The sequence below is a fragment of the Siniperca chuatsi genome, linkage group LG21, assembly GCF_020085105.1.
Source record: "Siniperca chuatsi isolate FFG_IHB_CAS linkage group LG21, ASM2008510v1, whole genome shotgun sequence".
NCBI lineage: Eukaryota > Metazoa > Chordata > Actinopteri > Centrarchiformes > Sinipercidae > Siniperca > Siniperca chuatsi.
This window is the reverse complement of record NC_058062.1, coordinates 7,449,160-7,473,862: the sequence shown is the minus strand read 5'-3', so window position 1 is coordinate 7,473,862 and position 24,703 is coordinate 7,449,160. Positions and strand designations below refer to the sequence as shown.

The 24,703-nt window shown below is 39.9% G+C and overlaps 4 protein-coding genes across 8 annotated transcripts; 1 reads left to right on the top strand and 3 right to left on the bottom strand.

Annotated features, from left to right (window-relative positions):
* The first annotated feature begins 1,462 nt into the window (after window positions 1-1,462).
* Window positions 1,463-10,882, top strand: mylk5 (myosin, light chain kinase 5). Of its 4 annotated transcripts, none has more exons than XM_044180143.1 (17): window positions 1,463-1,881; window positions 3,279-3,428; window positions 3,649-3,801; window positions 3,944-4,126; window positions 4,595-4,630; window positions 5,719-5,846; window positions 5,966-6,119; window positions 6,207-6,518; window positions 6,618-6,720; window positions 7,204-7,407; window positions 7,524-7,741; window positions 7,826-7,949; window positions 8,666-8,818; window positions 8,902-9,031; window positions 9,121-9,208; window positions 9,360-9,500; window positions 9,857-10,882. In XM_044180143.1, the coding sequence occupies exons 1-17, from the start codon at window positions 1,758-1,760 to the stop codon at window positions 10,060-10,062; spliced, it is 2,607 nt and encodes an 868-aa protein (XP_044036078.1). In that variant the 5' UTR covers window positions 1,463-1,757; the 3' UTR covers window positions 10,063-10,882. The 4 variants fall into 4 exon arrangements, with proteins under 4 accessions (XP_044036078.1, XP_044036077.1, XP_044036079.1 ...); XM_044180142.1 differs by having other exon boundaries at window positions 1,465-1,893; XM_044180144.1 differs by lacking the exon at window positions 3,649-3,801 and having other exon boundaries at window positions 1,468-1,893.
* Window positions 10,200-16,434, bottom strand: LOC122868333 (HMG domain-containing protein 3). 2 transcript variants are annotated; one of them, XM_044180140.1, is made up of 9 exons: window positions 16,279-16,434; window positions 15,543-15,708; window positions 13,946-15,427; window positions 13,730-13,869; window positions 13,308-13,512; window positions 13,102-13,206; window positions 12,771-12,958; window positions 12,231-12,372; window positions 10,200-11,934 (listed from the first exon to the last, which is right to left on the bottom strand). In XM_044180140.1, exons 1-9 carry the CDS (start codon window positions 16,285-16,287, stop codon window positions 11,339-11,341), a joined length of 3,033 nt encoding a protein of 1,010 aa, XP_044036075.1. In that variant the 5' UTR covers window positions 16,288-16,434; the 3' UTR covers window positions 10,200-11,338. The 2 variants fall into 2 exon arrangements, with proteins under 2 accessions (XP_044036075.1, XP_044036076.1); XM_044180141.1 differs by having other exon boundaries at window positions 10,550-11,934; window positions 13,730-15,427.
* Window positions 16,435-17,340: 906 nt separating this feature from the next.
* Window positions 17,341-18,651, bottom strand: LOC122868337 (complement C1q-like protein 2). Its single transcript, XM_044180147.1, has 3 exons — window positions 18,343-18,651; window positions 18,104-18,238; window positions 17,341-17,976 (listed from the first exon to the last, which is right to left on the bottom strand). Exons 1-3 carry the CDS (start codon window positions 18,596-18,598, stop codon window positions 17,690-17,692), a joined length of 678 nt encoding a protein of 225 aa, XP_044036082.1. The 5' UTR covers window positions 18,599-18,651; the 3' UTR covers window positions 17,341-17,689.
* Window positions 18,652-20,059: 1,408 nt separating this feature from the next.
* Window positions 20,060-23,981, bottom strand: si:ch73-141c7.1 (coenzyme Q-binding protein COQ10 homolog, mitochondrial). The gene is made up of 5 exons (XM_044180146.1): window positions 23,761-23,981; window positions 22,881-23,033; window positions 22,215-22,407; window positions 21,290-21,391; window positions 20,060-20,629 (listed from the first exon to the last, which is right to left on the bottom strand). The coding sequence occupies exons 1-5, from the start codon at window positions 23,862-23,864 to the stop codon at window positions 20,477-20,479; spliced, it is 705 nt and encodes a 234-aa protein (XP_044036081.1). The 5' UTR covers window positions 23,865-23,981; the 3' UTR covers window positions 20,060-20,476.
* Between the last annotated feature and the right edge of the window lie 722 nt (window positions 23,982-24,703).

The following is a 24,703-nucleotide window of genomic DNA, read 5'->3' as shown; positions in this document are numbered from 1 at the left end:
CAAATCTTATTTAAAGCTGTCACATCTTATTTAAAGCTTTGAGTCAGACCTTATTAGATACTGTGTCTATCATAATGTGCAACATATATAAAATGGTGAATTGTTTTTGTACTGTGACACTCTCTCTTAATATCACAACAATTATTAGCTTCACCTGTAGGGCCCAACTCCTTTACAATCAGATTGGAGCTCTTAATTGAATAACTCACACGGTGTCATCCAATGTGTGCTGTAGCAGGTTCCTAAGAACATGTGGTGTAAGGTACCATGATTCTTTGACAGATTAACTTGTGAACTCATCAGTCAACTACCTTTGCAAGTTGGAGCCTGTGGCTACGTGGTAACCCAAAAACGGCAAGGAGGATGTCCAGCAAATGCAACTTGAGAAAGAAAAAGGTAAACTGTTTTATCTGCCATTTTATACGAGCTTGGTAATCTGTTGAATAATGTACATGATCGTTTTTCTTTTTAACTGTGAAGTTCTAGTGAACTCCAGTGGTTTCACTCAGAACAATGATGTATGAAAAAAGAGAGAATATGATATTTAGCAGAGACTGGGCTGGGCTACTTTCACAGCAGCACTTACTGTACTGAAATATGCTTTACAGCTTCTGCTATTTAAGAACAATGATGAATTTCACAAATGTATGCAATTGTATATTAAAATCTACACCATAAAAGCACCCTTACAGTGGTCTGTGTGTGCAGCACTTAAGTAAATGTTTGATTTGGGAATTCTTCCCCCACAGAAACTAAAACAAGCCCCTCACAGTGCTGTCCTGTGTGATCACTGATGTGGAATTTAGGAAGCTGGCATGGGAGTGAAGTGGACAGAGATGTTATAATCACCTCAGTGGGCTTCTGTTGTGTTCATTGAGGTTGATCACAACAGTCTGATAATTGTTACACATTTGTTCCCTTATGATTGCGTCCCATAATTAACAATGCAGATTGTCCAATCCATTGGGTTGACCACCTCAACAACATATGTTCATCATGAGAACAACAGCAGGCCCCTCTTGAGACAACTCTGGTTACCATAGCAGCAGGTGGATCTGTTGAAGTGACACTGTTACCCTGGAAATGGCCACCTTGTGTGTGCTGGGATATACTGTACCAGGGCCGGCACTCAGACTTAAAGCCACATAAAATTTACGAGCCTGTTGTTCACAATCACAGCTTTACAATCCACAGGAGTGAAATGAACCTTTGCAATGTCGGCGTCACTGGCGTCACAAAGTTCAGTTGCAGCATTGATTGAAGTGAGAGGGCAAACAGGGAAATCAATAAACGGCAGTGCATTCAACAAACAGCACACAATACGACCTTTGGCTGGGTGGGTAGATAAGTCCCCCCCTTCTGTCTTTCCTTGTTTATGTGTAGTGTGTGTCTATTAGCCATGATACTAAAGACAGGGGTTTGACTAGTGGGTGGGGGATCTGGCATTGGAGTGACTTTAGAGAGATAAGAAGATGCTTGCCCTGCCCGAGAAGGCCAAAGTAAAACAGAAAGATTTGTGATGTAGGTGGAGTTAGTGTAGATCAGGGGAGGGACTGAGGGCAGCTAGCTGCACTGGCTTAGCAGGGAGTGAGAAAGAGAGACAGAGTGTTGGTTTTACAAAAGAGAGAGGCAGATCAAGCTGCAGAGGCCCTCACAGCAGTGAAGAAAGAGAGGAAGTGTGATAGTCAGTTTGGGAGATGACTATGTAAATTTTTTGTTGTTGTTCCTGTCAGAGACCAGGGTGTCCTTAAACAGAAATGAATGGTGATGGCAGCAAACAGCGTTATGTGTCAACCTTCAGGATGCACATCAAGCCGCCCCGTGCATCGTCTGCACCAGCGATTGGGCCAGGAGCTATTGACACCAGGACTTCAGACAAATGTACTGACACAGGTATGGACTGCATGAGAGACGGAGTGTGTGTTTGTGTTGGAAAGAGCTCAACTGGTGGCATTTTTCATGTTATCAATGTCAACGTTTGAATCAAGTCTGAACATGGTGATGCTTCCTGATAACAGTTTGGTGCACTGCAAAAACAAATTTGCTTTAACTTAGATTTCTTTCCATAGAAACTGAGATCACACACTCTAAATTTGTTGCTTTAAAGTTAATATCCAGTGTTATGTTTTTCCTGAATTTGAATGTCCAAGTAGCCATTGTGAGTTTTTCTTGTATCTTTCACTACCATCTCAGCCCACACTGAACATCAAATGTCTTAGGCTCTCAAACCTTGACAGCACACTTACTTTATCTCTCATCTTTTTCAGTTTGTAGGCTTCTAATATAAACTTGTGGCTTTTGCTGTGAACCTGTAAGGGTTCATTTGAAAACTGAACACAGTTAGGTTTAATCTTCTGGTTAGTTAAATATGATGTATCTGTCTACATGTGAAGTATATCTGCTTAATTAAATAATTTCAGTGTAAACTCATCAGGCAGACATTATCACACACATCTGTCTGTCAGATGACATCTATGTACAGTATCTTTCACATTTTCAAAATATCAGGAACTGATAAAAACAGACTTAAGTCAACTTGACCACAGAGAAAGTGTTCTGAAAGTTTTCAACAGCAGTAGAAGGTTTTTAGAGCAACCTGTAAACCTTTAGTTCATATGAGTTATGACTGACATCACTGACCTGTAAACAAAAGCTTCCGTGTAAAAAAAAACCCACAAACCAACCACAAACAAAGAAAAAAACACAGTCCAGTTAGAATGAACTATGTATTTTATATACAGTACATATTATAAGGCAGAGGGTTGATGTCGGTGCTGTGGTATTCTGGCCAGTGGTGACCTGAATTCACGTGACTTTTAATAAGAGAGAAACGGAAGAACAAAAAAAAAAGATGAAATAGTGTGAACTGTTATGGTAAATGAGAGGATGGAACATATTCTGTAGCACCTCTAGCAGGTGCTACTTCATGTGAGACAAGGCCATAGAGTATTGGTGTGATAATACAATGGTTTAGTGTGTGAATTCATGTAAAACACACAATATTATAACGTTTGAGGTCATTATAAATCTATTATATATTATAAATAAATTATAAATATATACCGAAGTCCAAAATGAAGCGGGAGGCTAAAATGAGAACCCTAGATTTTTGTAAAAATAGGAACTTAATAGATGCAGTTCATGTAGTTTTGTGTCCTCTTTAGAATCAGGAAAGGTCACTGATAACACTTTCACTATGAACCCTTGATGTGCATCTGTTGCTCTTATATGCTGTATCTGCCTCCTCACCTCTTTCCACCTCTCTCCTCCATATCCAGGCTCTCTTAACCTCTCTTCTCGTAAACATTTGGATCCACCAGTCTTCATAGAGACCCTGGAAGACTGCTGCGTGGACGAAGGATGTGACATCACACTGCGGGGGGTTGTCACCGGAAGTCAGCCAATCAAAGTGTCGTGGTTGCACAATGGTGAGCAGGGAAAATTTACACTGTCGTATCTTGATGGCTTGGGATTGAATGCTGACCCACAGTACCCTAAGGCCCCGATACGGTCATTGAAAATCAACATAGTGTCTGAATTCCAGTTTTTTTATACATTAAATAAACAAAAGCAGCAAGAACTCACATCCTTGTCATTACACTAGTGGGTGAGAGTGTTTCTAGTGTGTGTGTTTGCTCCTATGGGCAGGTGAAGTGGCCCGTTTTGGGACTCCTTCTTTCAATGGCAGGGAGGTGAGTTTTGTGGTGAGGGAGTGCTTGCCGGAAGATGCAGGTGCCTATACCTGCTTGGTAGAAAACAGTGCAGGGAAGACATCCTGCTGTGCTGCTATGTTCGTCAGAGGTGAGGGTGACACTGGGACACACTGGAGGCCTCTTGCAAGTTGTAATGCAGGGTCATTCAATAGAATATTTATTCTGTTTGAGTTTAATTTCTGATGTTCTGCTGTCTCTTCTCCTTTTCCTCTTAATGACAACCAATCCAGACTTTGAAACTATCTGTGATGTGCAGAATCGTGTCTCAAATATCCCCACTTCTGCATCCAAGAGCATTATGGAGAATGGAAGGTCACCACAGTCTCCCAAAGACGAGCTACAGAAGTTCAAAGGATCTATTTGTACCTCCCCTACAGGCTCTGATAAGCTTAGCCCAATCTCAACTCCAAGAGGTAATCAGAATGATTCATTTTACACATAGGTACAAAGGATTTAATCATCTCTGACAATTTTAGGGGGTAAATGTATTGCTCATAACGACACATACAGTGCCGTTTCCTTCCTTACATGTTTTGATGCACCAGGAAAATATCTCAGCCTCTTCACCATTGTTTTAACCTCTTCCGGATATCCATGTTATATTTTTAAATGGCTAGGAAACACACCATTTCCAGTCCTTGTGTGATTGGTTGTCAGGACATGTATACCAATCAGGAATTATGCAGGACTTCCGCAACAATGTAACTTTTTTATACACCCACTAAAGGTTCTTAGTCCCGAGTGAACACCATGTAGGGAAGTGGACAGTGCACAGTACAGTCAAACTTGCTGAGTCTATAAACTGATAGCCTTAGAACAGAAGAGCTGAGCCACACCTCTATCCTTCCCTATTAAAACCTACCTGCGCTTCATCTCTGCAGAAGTCATCCCAAAGAAGAGATCCAACTCAGAGACAGGTGAGGAACACACGTATAATTTTTTCTCCTCATTCACTATCTCTATCAAATGACCAAGAAATGCATCTTTCCATCATCTACTCACCCTTTCATTTCTCATTGTTCACTGCTATAATGTCTGATTCGTGATCTGGCTGGTTCATGTTAATGTAAATTGTCCATTAGAGATTATTTGTGTGTGTGAGTTGCTTCTGATGCTGTTGTGGTTTGCCTTGGAGCTACACCTTCTTTTTTAGCCTTTGTTCTTGCTATAATGTTGTCGGGCTCTAAGCTATTGTGTTCCCTTTATACTGGGGAACTTTGCCTTAGGAAGTAGGCTGCAACAATAAAAGCATGAAAAGCTCACATAATAAGGTCTGAATGCCTATTATGAGTGCACAGGATATGTCATACTGCCTTTTTACAGTTTTATGAATTAGATATAACTAATGGCTAGACAGGGAGAGTCAATAATTTAGCATCAGACTGCCTGTTAGGTAAACTGTAGATATTAAAGCCATTTAAACATAATTTTATCAGATTGTCTGTAGTCAAATTCATCATCCTGATGCCACAGTGTTTGAATACTGACAGTGTGAGTGATTATATTGACTCCAGCTCATATATGGAATTGTCTAGCCTAATGTAAATTCATGGTAACATTATTTAAATGTGTGTTTGCTTCCTTTAAGGACATTTGTCTAAGTAAATAGTGTGAAACATATTATGTAACCGGGATACACAAGTGCCTTCAAAGAACAGGTGAACTTTTTTAACATTGTTTAACACGCTTGATTACACAAGGACTGGTTGCACTTGTGTGGGGTAGGTCATCTGTGTTTTACATTTGTTTCCACTTGAGACACTTGGTCTGCTGTATGCTACAATAATAAGGGTCTCGGGGGAAGTAATACACTTCCAGTCTTACAGTACAGCACAAACCACAGATCATGTAATCCCATCCCCCTACCAGACATTTTCTCGGTCTCTCTGTCTTTATCTCACGCTCACACACCACACTGATAGTTTCCTTCCAGTGTGATGTTAACCCGACCAATAACACTACAATGAGCAGGAGTCAAAACACTCACTTTGTTTTGTCTTTGCAGGTCCAGTATTACATTTTGAAAACCCTCCACAACATGTCAAGGTGAAGGTGGGACAAACTGCCCAAGTGACGTGTTTTTTCACTGGCAGTCCTCCTGTCGTGTCTTGTTGGATCAGAAACAAACAACAGGTGTTGTAATTTTAAGGCTGGTTTACAAAATATCCACTTTCTGCCATCCCATCTCTCCACTGTTTGTCAGTATTGATCTCCCTCTCTCTCTCTTTTTCATACACACTTTATATCTGCAGATAGTGGATGGTCCAGAGCTGTGGGCAGAAAATACTCATCTGAGCAGTACATTGGTTATAGCAGAGGCTAAACCACAGCACACGGGTCACTACACTGTTGTAGTGAAGGACCGCAAGAACTCAGCACAACACACGCTCACCCTTTCCGTCATAGGTAAGACAACACACACTTGGCAGTGTCAGGACCATGTGAAGTAAGTTTGCAGTTACCTGAGCACTTTCTTCATCATCATCCCACCAGAGAGGCCACAGCCTCCTGCCTCCTGTCCTGTGATCTCCCTCATCTCTGCCACCAGCCTTGTACTGTCCTGGTCGGGCCCCTGCTACGACGGTGGCAGTGCAGTCCTGGGTTACGTGGTCGAGGTAAAGAACCAAGGACGTGTTGAGCCTGGGGACTGGAGCGAGCTCACTGCCCAGTGTAAGAGTACCTCATACAGAGTGTGCTCTGGGCTGCAGCCTCAACAGGAATACTCTTTCAGAGTGAGGGCCTACAACACAGTGGGAGTAAGTGAGCCAGGACCAGTGTCACCAGTGGTTAGGATGGAGCAGAAAGGTGAGGTGATATGGGCTATTGATACCACATTTGAGAATATATCAAATAAACATAATGAGGGTTATATTACAGCTATTGTGTCTTTGTGTGTGCATTTAGACAGACCACAAGAAGAGGAGGCCCCTCAAGTGTATACCTGCGTCACTATTGACTCTTCCCACAAAGTCACAGATCATTACAATTTGCAGGAGAAACTGGGAATGTGAGTATCTGGCAGGAAAAAAATGAATTTTCCGAACAGGTTTTACAAGTTGCGTCAGAAAGCACTTTCTTTAGAAATTAAGATGAACAAGAAAGCTTGACATTTCAAGGGAAATTATTACCTTTTATTAGTGTGGGTTGTCTGGAAGAGGGGAAGTCCAGCCAAGTGCAACAGAAGGAGGATTCAAATACATACATGTAGAGACACAGTCCTACTCTAGTAAACAACAGATGTACACCAATGCAGGTTTGAGAACACCAGTGGTTGCAGTTAAGAGATGTACGGTGCTCTTTCTCTTTGATTGACAGATGAAGGCATACTAGAATCACAGATGTCAGATGAAAGATTGTTTAGTTGGTTTTATTGTAAGTCTCTATTTGTGATGGGCTCACACTACCACATTTTTCAAGATCTATGATGACACATTTATATTCCTTTCTTAAGGTCCAGAGATAAAAATGACTAAACCTGTCTCTTCATTAGGGGAAAATTCGGCCTGGTGTTCAAGCTAACCCACAAAGAGACAGGACGTGTGTGTGCTGGGAAGTTCTACAAAGGCCGACGTGCTAAGGAGAGGGAGGCTGCCCGTAAAGAGATAGAGTTGATGAACTACCTCCACCACCCCAAACTGGTTCATTGCCTCGCGGCATACGATCACAGGCCTGAGATGGTCATGGTCATGGAGTTGTGAGTATCATCATGAAAGCCCAACGTGGCTGAATTCTTATAGCACCTGCAAATTCTGATTGTATACAAAGAGATATAATAACCATTTGCTGTCCCTGTGGTTTTTTTGTCTGCAGTATCGCAGGCGGGGAACTGTTTGAACGTATTGTGGATGACAGCTTTCAGCACACAGAGCCTGCCAGTGTGCGCTACATGCAGCAGATCCTGGAGGGGATTGCCTACATGCATCAGCAGAACATTGTCCATCTGGACCTCAAACCTGAAAACATTGTGTGTGTTGACACCACTGGCACCTCCATAAAGATCATTGACTTCGGATTCGCCAGCAGGCTTGGTATGTGAAATGAAACTCTCTCAATATTTTCTTGTTATTCTAGTGTATGTTTCAATATCAAATTATGTGATTTATGTTTAACAGATGACAACACACCTCTGAAGGTGATGCATGGGACTCCAGAGTTTGTGGCACCTGAAGTGATCAACTATGAGCCTGTGCATTTGGCCACTGACATGTGGAGCATTGGGGTCATCTGCTACATATTGTGAGTCACACTATCACTCCCATAGCCCTTTCTACATTAAAGGAAAAGTCTGACATTTCGGGAGACACGCTTATTCGCTTTCTTGAAGAGTTAGATGAAAATACCACTCTCCTGTCTGTACAATAAATATGAAGCTACAGCCACTTAGCTTAGCACAAAGACTGGAAACAGGGGGAAGTGAGCTTAAGAGGTGCTGGTAGGTGGATTTTGTCACCTTCAGACAGAGCCAGGCTAACTGTTTCCCCCTGTTTCCAGTCTTTGTGCTAAGCTAAGCTAACCGGCTGGTGGAGGCTTCATATTTACCGTACAGACATGAGAGTGGTAACTTCTCATCTAACTCTTAGCAATGAAGCGAATTAGGGTATTTCCCAACATATAGAACATTCCTTTAAACAATTTTTTGTGTCATGCACATGCAGCGTATTTTTTCCATCTTATTGGTGAGAGCAGATTTTCTGACACAGTGACTGTGAAATTAGGATTGAGTCAGTTGAGGCCATGTATCGAACTGAGCTAATTCACTTTACCACCTAGAACACAATAGACTAATAGGACTGTGCTGGAGGGCAAACTTCTCCCATGTGCGCTGGTGGTGATGGTCATGATGGATTGACTGCCTGTTGTTTGAATGTTTCACTGACTTTTAGTGCCACCTAGTGGACATAGGTTGAAACCATCAATATGATGACTTCTGTCTCTCTTCCTCTGGGCTTCAGACTGAGTGGTGAGTCTCCATTCCAGGGTAACAGTGATGCAGAGACCCTGGCCTTGGTCACAGCTGCCCAGTGGGAGTTTAATGAGGAGAGCTTTGATGAGATTACAGACGAGGCCAAAAATTTCATCAGCTCCTTGCTCAACAAGGACACCAGGTGATTTCATAAACATACAGCTATAGCACAGCCTCCAGATACCATCTGATCTTCACTTAACTAACTTTAACACTGTTTCCTAGGCGAAGGATGTCCTGTGAAGAGGCACTTACCCACCCTTGGATGGCAGCATTTGACTCTGCAGATCTCGTCACCACCAAGAAGCTGTCCAAGGATAAGATGAAGAGGTTTCTAGCCAGGCAGAAGTGGAAGGTGACACCTCATCACAGTACTTTGATGTTTTCGTGTGAGGTGTTGGTTTTATTTTCTGCTCCAAATTTTTGACATTTTTTGTTACACAGAAAGCAGGAAAGGCCATGTTAGCCCTGAAGAGAATGGCTCTGCTGTCTAAAGGTGATGGCTCTGGATCTCCTAACAGCCCTGGAGAAGGTTAGACACTTACATTCTTTTATTATCCTTTTATTGTCCTAATTATTTTTATCTTATCAGGACCATTTTAGTTTCCTGGTTTAACCTTACTGAAGGGCAGTCCTGAGGTTTCCCCACTCTTTCATCTACTTCCTCCCCCTCTCTATCCCAGACTCACCCCTGAGCCCGGAAGCAGAGCACGCTCTGCAGTCTCTGGAGCTCAAGATGCAGGGGCCACCCCAGTTCACCCAGAGCCTGGAGGACCAGACAGTAGCTCAGGGATCCAGTGCTCGTCTCTCATGTCACCTCACAGGTACTCACAACTTCTTATCTTGAGGCCTTCACTGAAGAGCTCAAGCAGTACCTGTGTTCCTCTTTGAGACATTTTTGGGTTCTTTGGTGCAGAGCAGTGACTTGAGACTTGGACTACAGACTACAGTCACAAATGAGGACTTGAGACTTGACTTGCTTGACTCCCTGAACTTGACTTAAAATGTGAAAGCAGACCTATTGCTCTGAAAGAAATATGTTCAGATGTCATTTTAATAGTCAGCATTCAGGCCTTAAAGCCTTGCGACTTGACTTGAATTTCCCCCAAAGGACTTAAAAACAATGTGTTGCAACCTTTTGCCCATCCTCACCCCTCCCATCTCCCATCTATCTTGGCAGGATACCCTGACCCAGAGGTGGTGTGGCTGTGTGGTCAAGAGCCTGTGGTGGAGTCAGCCACAATGCAGATAGAGTACGAGGAAGATGGCCGCTGTACCCTGGTCCTAACCAAAGTTGGACCAGAGGACACCAACATTTATACCTGTAGAGCCATAAATGATCATGGGGAGACATTTTGCTCAGCCAAACTCATTGTTCAAGAGTAGATTAATTATATCTACATATACACAGAGATAAAATGTATAAGCGTGGTGTTCTTGAGTGCCTTGCAGTTGCAACAGTTGCATTGTACATTCTTGTTTTAATACAAATGGGGACCAAACTGTACATCCTGGACTGTGGCTGGAAATATATAATACATGTATTATTGTACAAAATGTATGAACAGATGAATATTGTTAGAAAAGCTACAAGCATAGATAAAGGTTGATATTTCTTCATGAAACTGTAATATGGTTTTTCACTGTCTTCAACGTGCTGTTTCTGCTGAAACCATGAACTATTTCTTTATTTTGACTCATGGGTGAATCATCATAAAATTCCTTTCCAAACCTCTCAGCTAGCAATATGAATAAATTGAAATATCCCTTTTGAAAAGCAAACAGTCCTGAAATTATGCTATTTGACTCACATTATTTTCGACCTGAAAAAGACGTGAGCAGCAGACATTTTCAAAAAATACTTCTCAGTAAAAACAATTCTCAATAAATATATTACGCATTTGAACAATAGTTTCTTGTGAAACAGAAAAACAGTGTATAGACCTCACAATATTCAAGTACTTCGTTGTAGTAGAAGAAAATGTGCCATAAATTAAGGGGTGTGCAAATTTTAACATAGCACTGTAAGTGCTAACAGTTAACTTAGGAATGTGCTATCTTCTAATGGTATGAAAAGATACACGTGTACCATCATACTGTACAGTATGTATACCTAGTATACATGCTTCATGTTATTATATTTTCACAATACTTTTAGTGGAATATCAAAAATCAAACCACAGCATTAAAAACTATAAAAAAAATATGAGAACTGTTGTTACAATGAGGAGACCAGTGTCATTAAAGCATAAGACTGGTGATATTCTATATTCTTATTATCAGCCAAAGACTAGAAAAGTCTAAAACCAACAATGAATTGATCCTTCTAACAAGTATGTTAGAAGGATGTAATGTTCCTTCATTACCATGAACACAGCCACTGTGGATTATTTGAGTCAGTCCCACATAAATTGTCTTGCTCATTCGGATCATTAGTGTACCAAATCAGCATCTGAAAATAGTCCCCAACAAATGCACTCTGTTTTTTCTACACTACTATCCTGCCTGAGTATGTTTGCTAAAAACTACAGTACCCAGCTGTAAGCAAGAATATAGTTAGTCTTATCCTTGGCATCAGTATGCAGTTTCTATCTAATAACTAGCAAAATGACAGTAACCCATGGTATTTCGGCCTATGTCATACATAACAGTGTTGCTGATCTCACTTTAACTGGATTTCCATAAGTTGTGTGTTACAAAATGCGTTCCTGTATTCGATCAGGTTTCTCATCAGGAACATGTGTGTGGAGGGTGCCATGCTGTTGAGAAAATAACTGTTTTTTCTCATGTCAGCAAAAAGATGTTTCACTGCCTTACTTTTTACATAATCCTGGAGTTCAGGTACAAGATCAACCCTTCGCAACGCATCATGTGGGTCTTTTGTGTTACTCTGATGGAGTTTGTCATGAAGTGCATAATGGTGGCTTGTCCCAGTTATTGGATGTCCATTTTCTTCTGAATTCTCTAATTTTTCTCTGAGCCATGGCAGGGGCACTTTCAGTTTTCGACAAACAGCTTTAGCCAAGTTCTCCTTTGTGGGGGCAGCTGGTTTTCCTTCATGTGGATGAAATGGGGGATTGTCAGCAACTCGTGAATTTGTGTGTGTTGCCAAACCATGTGCAGAGTCATACAGGCAGACATTTGGGAAATGTTTCCATGACAAAAGAAGGTCGGCGAAATCTCTTGGACTTTCTGTCAGCAGGTTGAATTTTAGACTGTAAACAATGCCATGTGGGCATGCAACTACAGACCATCCACCTGTATCAGAATCAGAATCAGAAATACTTTATTGATCCCCAAGGAGAAACTCTTTTGTTACAGCTGCTCACTATCACGTCAATGCACACAAGAATAGAAGTACTAAGCAAATCAAAATATAATACACTAAAATACAGCTAAAATAAATTAAGTACAAAGTGGATATAAATATAAAAGCTAAATAAGTGTAAGTACAAAAGTGGATTTAGAGGTTGATTAGAGGTAGAGGAAAAATAAAATCTTGTAAATATTACTTTAACTTTTACTCATGTTTTTCATGGTCACTTTTAACTTACCAGAGGCACCCCAAATAGACTGATACACATTGACATAGGTCTGCTGATTCTTCAGTTTCTCCCTCAGCCGGAAGATCAAATCTGCACGAGATCCACTCGCTTCAACACCGCAACTTTTGCACAGATGTTGGAGAGTTGCTTCCTGGGATACATCAAGAATCAATTGTTAATTTTAGTAATGCATTTGTTGTAACATCTCTTAAAAAGGACACAAGGCATTTACAGGGAGAGGGCATGCTCAGAGTCTTACTGTCAGTATAGCTCAACTCTTCCCTGATTTAAAAAAAAAGAAGCATATTCTTAAACAGATTTGTGCACAGTTGAGCACCAAAACAAAATGGAAAAGTATTTTACAAAAAGTCCCCCCCCCCTTTCTGTGCCCTATGGGCATGACGGTAAGTAGTTCATTGTGCGAATAATTCTGTGTATTGTTCAATATCATAAAATAAAGAATAAAATATGAGTTTTTTGTAGTTTTGGAGAAATAGGGAAAGCTTAGGCCGAATAAATAAGGCCTAATCAAATAAATAAATAACCTACATTTTGTTTGAGCAACTCGTCACAAAGGCGGTCTGCAGTTACACTGCTCAGTTCTCCCTCTGTCTCAGATGTTGGAATCTTTTTGAATTCGGTGTTGAGGACACTATCAGATTTGCGGGTTTCCTTCCCAATCCAAGGAGCCCAGTGTTCATAACATGGATGAACCACAAATGGATTTGTTGAGGAGCCTAAAAAAAACATTAGGAACAAAGTCATACTCATCATTATCAGTGCAAAATAATAAAAGTGAAAAACAACAAAAATGTATACCAACATACACTGGAGTTAACTATTTGCTACCTAACTATAAATTAATATGTTCTCTACTTACTGGGAAAAAAGCCTTGACTAATCATTTCCAGATGTACAGAGTCCCAGAAGTCCTCTATGTTGTGTTGTCCATCAAAGTCTTCAGGGGGTGTTTTTAGCTCACTCACTACAGCCACAGACAAATTGGATACATACATAAACCATCGTCAATATGAATACAATTTTAACAGATTTTAACTTTTTTCCTCTCAGTTGCCCGTAACTTACCCTCCAGTTTGGCTCCTCTGCTTCTGTGGAGGTCCATGGTGACAACAGCAGGGAAAAAGCCACAAATTACACAGGAGTAACTGTACTCTGTGTTGTTTAGTGCCTCAAAGTGACAATATGCTCGGAAAATGATGTTAACCGCAGGAAATTTTTGGCCCCGAAAACTCTCCAAACAACTGATCATTCTGGACACTGACACATGACTCTGTAAAAAAAGAAATCACAACGATTACGTAGATTTGTTTTACAATTAAGACCAGCATATACTTTATAAGTGTGTATGCAAGTATAAAAAATATAAATGCAGTTTGATAAATAAGTACCTTCACAATTGTTTAGTTCCTTTAATAGTTATTTTGTATTCCTTACGTATTAAAAAAAATATGTTAATTCCTGGAGCCCTTGCATTGCAATATACATACCTGTAAGCCATGCCGCATATAGAGGCAAAGCTCTAGAGTCAGAATGACACGGTCATTGAAGTTGTGGAGACCATCTCGCCACTCCTGGTACCGGTAGTCCATGTGGCATTGGGGGCATCTTTTATTATAGGTCGAGATGTCTGCAATGTGTAGAAGGATAAAATTAGGACATCAAATCAGAAAGTATGTGGTCAGTCAATGATGCGCTTTACTTACTGTGATTTACACCGCTCATGCCTACTATTGCAGCTTTGTCTGTAATGAGAAAACCATCTTCTAGTCTGGGATGGCCTAGACAGAGCTTGCATGTTTCTTCAGTAGGAATCAAACATACAGGATAATCTGTCAGAGCTCTTGGAGCTGTGGCGTCTCCAGGAAGCATTGCTGGTATTTTCTTCTCTGCAAAAGTGTATCTCACACTTCTCTCCAGCTCAGTGGTAGCAGGATGAATATAAGAGTGAGATGTCTCTTGAGTTGCTGCAGGCAGGAGATCTTTCCTGGTTTGGAATATGTGCCATTTACCGATGCTCTTATGTGGACATGATTTATGAGGGTTTGTACAGGGGCAATGCCAGGTGTGTTTTTTCAAGTTAAAAGTGACTATAACTCTGCCAAAGCAGGAGAAAGTGCGTATTTTGGCCTCATGAACAGAGAGACAAAGTTGATGTGTGGAACCTCCCAAATCCACCAACACAGAAAAAGGCATGTGGTCTTTCTCCGCTGCTTTTTGCCTCAATTTGCAGGTTGCCATCATAGATTCTTCGACAATATGCAGAGACACCAACTCTTCAAGAACCCCTGGTTTAAGAAACTCCTCGTGCGCAATCTTGCTGCAGTAATCCAGTGATCGAATGTGCTCACACAGACTGTAAATTAGCCCACTCTGCTTTGCAAGCGACTGATACTTATGACATTCCTCCAACCCACACCTTATCTGATGATGATTTCCCCATGTTTTACGTTGTACATGTATCGGCACAGAGAACCCATGAGAAACTTTTTGGACAGCAAATATTCCCCGTGTTTCATCAACACATACATTTTTTAGATGTGAAGCAGCAGTAATATCCTTTAGCCCTGCATGCTTCCTCTGTATATGGGCACCCAGGTTTTTCTTGTAAAGACGAAGCGAGCAGTGAGGGCACCACACCAACTTTAAACTTCTGACACCGTAAGATGGCAGTTTCACTGTGTCGTAAGACGCTGCAGCAGCCTCGACTGACGCCTCAGGTGAACAGGCATCTGTGCTAGAGGCCTCTGGTTGTGAAGCTGAGGGAATATCATCGGATACTGGTGAAGCTATAGGGGAGTGGAGAGAAACTGGGAGTGGAAGCGTGTAACAATGGTCTTGATCTACTGCTGATGCATTAGACTCCATGGGCTCCTCCAGCAGATCCAGGGGGGTTGAATGAGGCTCTAAGTCAGGTAATGCTGATGTCGCAGATGGAGAAGGGGGTTCTGCTGAAATCGTAGGAGGACATGGGAGTCTTGTAATCTCCTGGGAAGCAGGAATGCACAGCTGTGATGATGCTAATGGAAATAAGGGTGGTGCCAATGTCAGCGGTGGGGGAGGTTTATTTTGGCATCCAAAAACATGAGTTTCCATACATTCCTTCCGTATAATTGTTTTTTCACAGTAGGGGCAGTGATAATGACCCACTGGTCTGCACTGCTGGTTGCATCTGCAAATGATGTTGTCTGCAAGGAAACAGAGGAGTTTCGAATGGTAGGAAAGATTAAAAAATCTGCAACATCACTATGTAAACACTAAGTAAATGATGTGCGAGTTCTACACCTATGGCAATCAAGTTACCTTGAACATGCAATGCAGTCTTGATATGGGCATCCATGTGTCTCTGGATCTTCCTGCTGCTAGTTGGCTTGAATTTGGGACACAGAAGGCAGTGAAACAATGTCTTGCTGAGATTTGGGGACTGTATTTCGAACCGGCCCCCCACCTGAACAATTGATGGGTGGATCTGTAAAAAATATAGCTTGTTGTATTACAATTTTAAGACATTTTTTCAAACAACTTTATTGGAATAAGCTGAACAGGGGAGTGACAGACATAGTTCTGCACATACATAGCATTTCTAGAATTATAAAATAACGCAGGGACAGTATAAAAAAATAGATTAAATAAATTATAAAATACATCAACTGTGTTTCACGTTTTTTGTGCTTTTCAATTTCAAAGTATTTTAGGATGCAAAACAATTTTCAAGGTAAATCATTGAACATTGGGAACCTTGTTTGTTGTTCTTGATTTCTGAAAATGACATTTCCCTTGCAGACATACATACTGTTATCAGTATAAACTGATTAAAAAACGACTGTACATTTTGATGAACTCTGAGACATTATAACTTATGGCTTTGAATTTTGCCTTTGACAGACTTTTTAGCTATTAGTTAGCTATTTTGTCCACATAATATGCATGAAAACAGCTAACGTTAACCACATGAAACCATAGTAGCGCATGGAAATACGAGTTTAACATCGAGAACTCCAGCTCTGATGGCACACTAACGTGGTTTATAATCACTTACTTTGACCATGATGTTTTGAGGCGTTCACTTGGCCGACTTCCATTAAAAATTAAGTTCTAAAAGTTGCTACCATGGATGAATAAAGGTTGCTACCATGGAAGACGGTCATATGTAGTCCAATTGCAGCTGTAGCCAACTACGCAAGCGCGAAAGCGGACGAGGACCCTTAACGGCTTAGTCGGTTGTTCACTACACTGCCTGTATGAAATCAAGCTGTCATACATTGTATCATACATGTTTTTAAAAGTTTATCACGTATTTCGTCAAATCTGTGGATAACAAACATTTAAAATAAAATAATCTCAACAGTTTGAATTACAGGACAAGTTACCTAATTTACCTATTTTGCTCATCATTGCAGCACCGGGGCGAAATAAAACCAACGTCGGTGCTAGGTTAGTTCTGTTTTATCCATGAATAATCTCTATAAACAGATATGTAGATAATCGTTGTCAGACGATAGTCGATGGGTTCCGAGATTGACCCATTGATGTATTATGGTTTTATCCAAAGGATGAATTAAAGAAAGTCTGTCTAAGGGTAATGCCATGTGTATACATCACAAATCACGGAATATCAGTGCAATTTTCAGTACAAAACGTCTGCAACATGAAACTGCTGAGTGACTATATGGTTCATAGACTAGTTCACGGGTTCACATCAGCACAGCTGCTGGCATGATCCACAAATTAGATTCAGTTAATATTGCACTGTGCTCTTATTTTGAAAGGTACATGTGTTGTCAGTGGCCATCATTGGCCGTAGATATAATAAAGGATAAAACTACCAATAAAAACGGTGGGAAGTCATGCTCTACAAGTCTGTCGCAGTGAATCCTTAAGGCACAACACGACATGTGCAAGGGGAAGATGTAGATGTTGTAGATGACATAGATGGCAATTTTTATTTTCTTATTACAGATGTTTCATTTAAGCTAATTACCCTCTGGAAAGCTGACAAGCCTTCACTCACCTTCTACTCAGCCAAATTATTGTTCAAGGGTAGATTCTGTGTATGCATGCAAAATAATCATGCATATATACAAAACCTCACAGGCACCAGTATTTTTATATTATTATTTTATTTTCTATTGTGTTTTTTCAAACCATTCTTATGTGCATGTTTACCTTCAGTCCAAATAACCACACTGTTAGTCACATTGTAACTGTACAAGAAAATGATTAAATCATGACATTATGAGATGAAAATAGAACAAAACAGGCACTGTGCAGAGAAAGTTTCGTATTTATTTTGTTACCCAGATGTTATTAATAAAATGTCTCAAATTGTATTTACATTTTCCTAATTTGCTGCTTGTTCAGCTAAACACAACACAGTATGAATAAAGTGTATATTCCTTTTACTGTAAAAGCATGAAGACACATTCAGACCTGAAATCATGTACTTTGAATCATATAGTGAAGAGCAAAAAACCACTGAAGGTGTTGTAGTTCATGCCATCATCATAGACCATCCTGTTTTCCAGAAGCTCCACATACACATTGTCTCCCACCTCGAGGGGGATGACCACAGCGTTGCTGCCCATGTCATTGCCATCAGACCCTGAGGTGTCCCAGACAGATGTCAGCCGTTGACCGTTCTTCATGAGACTCACGACAGAGTTGGGAACAGGATTGAGGTTGTTGAACATGGAGAATCGAAAGAAGTACATTCCTTTGACCACTGCTGTGAAAATGCCTGCCAAAATAAGGAGAATGGTTTAAATTTCATGAGTTCTTATTTGTCTCTCTCTCTCTCTCTCTCTCTCTCTCTCTCTCTCTCTCTCTCTCTCTCTCTCTCTCTCTCTCTCTCTAGCATACACTACCTGTTGAAGGATTGTAGCTATTGCCAGTGTTGGAGAAGACCCTCTTATACTGTAATGGGGTAGCAGTGGTAAAAGGTCCAGTGTTTCCAGAGCCAGATTCCCTGAGAGCTGCAGAAAAGGCCACCTGAGGTGTGCCTGAGAGCATCAAATTACCACAAACACATCAGAGGTAAGAATTCATGAAGGGAAACATTATTATCCCATTATTATATCCCATGAAAACATTTGCTCTATGTTACCTCCAGTCAGGCTCCGTAGCTCCAGGACTTCTTTTTCAGTGTTTTGCAACTTAGCCTCCAGGAGTGTTATTTTTTCCGCCATGTTTGTGACTTTCTCTCCCACTGCTCCCAGGTTTTGACTGATAGAAGTGAGGGAGTAGATGTCACAGCAGCTGGTTGATCCTGAGCACTGACGGACTTTGTCATTGTTTTCATTAACTTGCACTTCACATAGATAGCAGCTGAACGATAAAATCAAGACTGCAATCTTCTTCATCCTTGTGGTTTTGAAATCTCTGCTTCTATGCACTCTTTCTCTGTCAAGCCTGCTCCCTTTTATAATCCATCGGACATTGCGCAAAACAAGAAATACCAGTTTCAGGAAACACCCACTTAAAGAACCTGTCGTCTTTATTGAGTCTCGGTTGAGAGAGTTGGGAAAACACACACAAGTCCAACAAGTGATTAATGATAATAATACATTGTGTTAATATACAGCATTTTACTGTAAGGCAAAGTTTACAAAGTGCTTTACAGGTCTGAAGTTGTAAACCTTTGCAGAAATAAAGTCCATTGAGATGTGATCAGATTTAAAAGATGATATTGATTTAACAAACTTGTTCAAACAGGGCATTCTGCATTTTGTTAGCTCTGCCTCATAAATGTCAGACTGCACTCTGGTTAACAGGGACCTAAAAGATCTACAGCCACATACAGTTACAATACAAGCCTTGCCATACTTTATAGATGATCAAAAAGATCTTAAATCTAAAAAACTAAGGTGAAAATAATAGGCAGTCACTGTAGGGATTCTGAAATTTTTGAGACAGACAACAATGATAAATGATTGTCTTTTATAAAGGAGGTTAAGTGAGGTCAAATTATTATGATTCCCTTTTCCACCATTTATATTATATTATATGTTGATGTTACGTAATTTTGAATTTATGTTTATCTTCAGTTTATTTGGTTTTCTTATGTGGCTTGTATTACTTAAATAGTGTATTGGTGTTACTTGTTTTCATTTGTTTGATGATTGCTCATGTGCTCATATACTACTGTATATTTGACAGTTATTCATGTAAATATATGGCAAATTGTCAATATAGTAATGATTTATCTAATTAAACTCAATACACAGAAATGTTTTGTTTTTGACACTTTTTTTCCTCATTTGAGTACAATAGTGTTGCAAACTTTCACGATGAATTTATTTGATTCATTTTGCTGGATCACTTGCATGCCATTAGTGTATGACTGCTGACTGTCTGCTTAAGACAAGTATGCTGTATTTGAGAAATCATTCAGCAAGCTTAAGTGGTATCTCTGTTACACTGAGGATAATGGATGGAAGAAGAATGGGTGGAGAGTGAATGGAAGATGAAAACAAAGATGTTTTGGGCTCCAATGATTTGCTAGGACTTTGCTCCTTGTGTTTATTGCATAGTTTATATTATGAATTACATGGTCTGTTATCTAGAATTTGCCTCATATCATTTCTGCATCAACACCACCAGGACTGACTCATGCACATCTAGTTTGATTCAAACCAAAAGCAAACCAGGGACAAATTTCTGGCAATGATTGTAGCAAAACCAACTGATATTTTATTTTTCAGTTTGTACTGTGTGCTGTTAAAATAGTCATCAGTTGTTTGGAATGTAAAATCAAAAAAATTAAATCAAAAATTAAACAGTACTTATGAAAAAATATATGCTATAAATAACTTTGACATAGGTTTACCAAAATAAAAGCTTTTTAATTCCATCGCCAAACAATGCTGTATAAAAAAAAGCTTGTAACCCTTTTAGATGTTTCAGCACTGAGCGGGAGTCACTTTTTTGTACATAATCCCACAATTTTCCATAGAAAACATTTGTGTTCAACATTTTGAAACCATGCATTAATTCCTATCCCTAAAATAAATACATATGTACAAGAAAGCAAATAAATTAGCTTGTGTTTCATAGATAAATAGTTGTATAGTATAGTTTTAAGTATATTCCATGTGCATGTCAACTCAAGTATAATATATGAGTGAGTGCAAAAAGAAGATCCAGTCTCCTGTGTAAAACAAGTGTTGATAGTAGGTAGTCCAGGGTTTGGTTAAAAGGTCCCATTCGATGTGGATGGACGGGAGGTCAAAGGGGTCGCCTTATATCGACCACCTCCTTAATGGCGCCTTCTGCTGGTTCCTGTAAAGTGTTGCTGCCCGTGACTCAAAGGCACTGACCATCTGCTTAACCACTTCTTCAAAGAACACGCTGGCCAGCTGAGAGTGCAGAAGAGACTTGAATTCAAATGACACCTACAAAAGACACAGGAGGGGGGACAAACATCTTAGCTAACTGTTTGTGAAACTCTGTTCATTTGACTGTGAGTTTCATTGATTTCTTGCAAGAATCTGAATATAGACTCACATCTCTGTCAGTCCTTTGGTTAATTTTGTCAGACTTTATTTCCTTTAAATGTTTATTGATAATCAGTCTCCCTTATTTAAGATGTTCCATCCACTTCCTGCCTGACCCTGAGGTAATCTGAGCCAACATTAAGGTGAAACTCCTGTCAGAAGCTCCTGCTCCCTGCCCTGACAGCTATTTCAGGCCTCCAGGGACACCAGCACCCTACTCAAGACTAAATTTAGAGCATAATGAGATTTTACTCAACAGTTCCATTCAGTCAGTAATCCATTCACTATGGTACAGGAACAAAGACTCTCCTAAAGCATTCAGTCTGGCCTCTCAAGTCCCATGGGCAAATTATTATTTTGCGATCAGTGAGTTTGTTAATTTCATGGATTCACTGTCACTGCTGTTTTATTCCTTTCATTGTTTACATAATTCTATTTTCATTGCAGAAATCTAGATTTTCCCATCTCTCCATATGTCAAATTACTGTGGATGCTGCAAAAAACTTTATTTCCTCTTGGCTCTCAGGGTCAGATATTCATCTGATTTTATACACTTACATAGAAATCCACTTTGCAGGAGGCTGGTTGGTCTTTGGTTCCAGGGGCAAACCTCCATATTGTTTCAAGATGGCTGAAGAGGGATCCATCAGTACACACGGCCTGTTTCAAAAGAAATGACCCTTTATTTATCATTGACTGAAGGCAATGAGCATATTCTGGGTCAAAGCCCAGACAAATCTGTTGTAATCTTTATTATCTGGGAGGAGCACAGAACTGAGAATCAAGTCGTCTGCTGGTGCAAATTGACAGTCTACAATATTGTGCGTGATGCACAAATAATGACTAAAGTAAAAAAAAAAAAAAAAAAAAAAAAAAAAGTACAAAGAGCGTTACGCTAAGCCATAAAAAGAACCTTAATACTCATGGTACAGTATGTCTATACAAACAGGATATTTTTGACGTGAAATAGGATGTTGTGTGGGGAGCCAACAGGAAGTCACTACAGCTGTGTGATGATGTGAAAGAAAACTGCAGTTCCTCTAATACCTGCTCATGCTGGTTCTAAGAAAAAACTTCCACTGTACTGATGTCAGTAAGGAAATGCTTCAACTTCTCTCTTGAAACACAGTCAAGACATTTGCTCTTAAACATGAATAGAAATTTCGAATGTGTGTCTTGGTGGTGATCTTACGACTCATCCACTTGCTCGTCCCGCCCCAGCTCCACCTAAGCCTCGTCTTTGACTGCAGTAATTTGCAGTGTGAAGTATTAAACATAAGTCAAAACAGTTGCCGACAACACTTGTTTGTGTTGCAAGACTTTGGACCAGAAAAAACTATTTAAATTTGAGTTGTTTTATTAAAACTGAAATACTTAAATGGAGGTTTTTCAACAAGTACAAGAGGGCTTTAATGCCTCGTCTGAGAAACTAAGTAGGTTTTAGTAATGGTTGTTTTCTGGAGCTACCAGGAAAAGAACTTACCCTGACTTGGTGGTTTGGGATGATGGTGACCTCAGAGGTGTAGCGCTCCACGATGGGGGGGAAACCTATTTCAAGGTCTGCCCGGACGTCACCATTTCGTCCCTTCATGACCCGAGACTTCTTGCACCAGGGGACAAAGTGCTGGTACTGGTCCACGCTTGCCACTACATTGTACATCTGCTCTGGAGTATACCTGAGCACACAGTCACATGAAGACAGAGGCACATCCAATGAGAGGATATCGCCATTTTAGTACAGATTTGTGATTCTTGAAGTTGTTTATCATTTAATGCTCAGTTTTAAGTGTACTACTGTACTAGTTTAATTTTTTATTAAGTTGTATTTTCAGTACTTTTTTCCTAGCAAGTATTTTCAGTATGGATTTATCTGCAGATTATTTTCTTGATTAATCATTTTGTCATATACATTGTCAGAAAATGGTGAAAAATGCCCAAGGTGACATCTTTGCTTGAAATGTAACTCCAAACCATTTTTTCATCAAATAGTTGCAGATTAATTTTCTGATTGTCAACTAATCGATTCATTGACTAATTGTTTCAGCTCTATTCCTAACCTCTTCATGTATGAAGTTTAGGTCAGGTGTTTGAGGTTTACATTTTTCAATAAGCCATTTCAAGATACTCAATATTATATCAGGCCCCTCACCCTAATGTCCGGCACTCAGTGTACTCCATCCTGCGGGTGCTGATGGGAGCAACCAGGTTGATGAAGCTGCGGCTGGGTGTGCTGATGGGGATGGCGGAGGAGAGAGGCAGGCTGGCCCTTCTCGCTGCCAGGGCCCCACAGGAGCCCAAGTGTCTGAGGGAAGGAAATATTATATATTATATATATATATATATATATATATATATATATATATATATATATATATATATATATATATATATATATATATATATATATATATATATATATATATATATATATATATATATATATATATATATATATATATATATATATATATATATATATATATATAAATAAAAAATTTGTGGGAAAAATATACAAAGGACATCCCAGGTTTACTCAGTGAGGGGTCCCGTGCCATCTGATGGATCAATTTGCATTTTCGTGTGCATTTAGTCTGGGTGATCTTCAGAATAACGGAGTTTACTCACAGCGTTTATGCTGTAAATTGTTGAATGAACTCAAACTAACTGGATTAATATTTCCCTGCTGCTGATGATGATGATACTGACGTTCACACCACATTATTTCTCACTGAGGAAACCTGCTGGCAGTTTATTTAATAAAACAAGTACCACAAGAGGGAGAGAAGACAAAGTCCCGTGACGGGTAAGTGCTGCTTCGCTCACACACCTCTAAAATACTGAAAATTGAATATGCAATCCATTCATAATAAAAGATCTCCGGAAATCTTAAGGAACATCCATTTTACACCAATAGCCACATTTAAATAACCGTGGGACTGATCAAATTTAATCTAAACGAACTCAGTTGAACTACACATTGCTGCGCCTACCTGGATGCACCTCTGAGGGAAAGTGCCATTAACACTCACCTGACATTCGCTCTTTTAGTGTTTCCTCGCACAACTTTAGAAGAATGGGCTTCAGCCAGCTCCAGCAGCGCCTTAAAGAGGAGAGGAGTCGTTTTCTTGGTCATGGTGCAGTTTAAGTGTAAAAGCTAATACAGGTTCTTAGGAGCGACGTCGGTAGGCTACTTTAACCGCAGCAGCAGCAGCAGCAGCCCGGCTTTGTTCTGACTGATTAGCCGCTCCACATGCCCAATAAGGACAGCAGTGACGTAACGGGAGATTGGCTCTGGCCTATCAAAGAGAAGGGTTGATAAAGTTTAAAAGTTGAGCTTGAGCCCTCATAGGTGATTCGTGAAGGTGATAGGTTAGGTAATATTCCTAAATTAACAAAATAACCAATTAAAGAGATTCAGAGGACTTACAGGTTTTACTGAAGGACGAAACTGTCAAATTAGAGTTTACAGTTGATTTTTTTGTGTGAAAATTTCTTGGACATATGGATATTTAAGAGTCTTAAAAACATGACAACGTTTGTGAATCACAGCACCAGATGTATAACTACAGATAGTGAGAAAAAGACCCATACATTGTTAGAATGTTCTGGTTTTATGTCTTTTTGTAAACCATTTTGTAACTTGTTTTTATGATTTTTGTTATTATTGGATGCATAATGACTATACTAGTCAGAGCTAATCTCATCAATCTTTACTCAGAGACAGACACATGGAGTTCCTTTAGACAAAACCCTTTATCAAATGGGAGTCTGAGGTTTACATTTAAAAAAAATTAATTGTGAAGCCATGACTCACTGCACAGAACTGAGATTGACATTTTTGCTCTTGACACCCAAAAATAAATGATAAGGAAATACAGATGTGTTGCCTTATTGTAAGCCAAGCTTATGAATCATTTGTGATTGAATCACTGAAAATGTTTGACAGCTGAGTTCCCATGATTCTGAGAGGTT

What these genes read in the sequence shown, in the direction of transcription:
- mylk5 (XM_044180142.1), top strand. Translation starts at nt 1,758, where the DNA reads ATGAATGGTGATGGCAGCAAACAGCGTTATGTGTCAACCTTCAGGATG. An exon ending in TTGCAGGAGAAACTGGGAAT is followed by an intron (nt 6,721 to 7,203) that starts GTGAGTATCTGG and finishes TCTCTTCATTAG; the next exon opens with GGGAAAATTCGGCCTGGTGT. An exon ending in TCCTAACAGCCCTGGAGAAG is followed by an intron (nt 9,209 to 9,359) that starts GTTAGACACTTA and finishes TCTCTATCCCAG; the next exon opens with ACTCACCCCTGAGCCCGGAA.
- LOC122868333 (XM_044180140.1), bottom strand. An exon ending in CATGAGCGGTGTAAATCACA is followed by an intron (nt 13,870 to 13,945) that starts GTAAGTAAAGCG and finishes TACACATTGCAG; the next exon opens with ACATCTCGACCTATAATAAA. An exon ending in TAGTCAAGGCTTTTTTCCCA is followed by an intron (nt 12,959 to 13,101) that starts GTAAGTAGAGAA and finishes TGTTTTTTTTAG; the next exon opens with GCTCCTCAACAAATCCATTT.
- LOC122868337 (XM_044180147.1), bottom strand. Translation starts at nt 18,598, where the DNA reads ATGAAGAAGATTGCAGTCTTGATTTTATCGTTCAGCTGCTATCTATGT. An exon ending in GCTACGGAGCCTGACTGGAG is followed by an intron (nt 18,239 to 18,342) that starts GTAACATAGAGC and finishes TGATGCTCTCAG; the next exon opens with GCACACCTCAGGTGGCCTTT. An exon ending in TAGCTACAATCCTTCAACAG is followed by an intron (nt 17,977 to 18,103) that starts GTAGTGTATGCT and finishes TTATTTTGGCAG; the next exon opens with GCATTTTCACAGCAGTGGTC.
- si:ch73-141c7.1 (XM_044180146.1), bottom strand. Translation starts at nt 23,864, where the DNA reads ATGACCAAGAAAACGACTCCTCTCCTCTTTAAGGCGCTGCTGGAGCTG. An exon ending in ACTAAAAGAGCGAATGTCAG is followed by an intron (nt 23,034 to 23,760) that starts GTGAGTGTTAAT and finishes TCCTTCCCTCAG; the next exon opens with ACACTTGGGCTCCTGTGGGG. An exon ending in CCTGCAAAGTGGATTTCTAT is followed by an intron (nt 20,630 to 21,289) that starts GTAAGTGTATAA and finishes TGTCTTTTGTAG; the next exon opens with GTGTCATTTGAATTCAAGTC.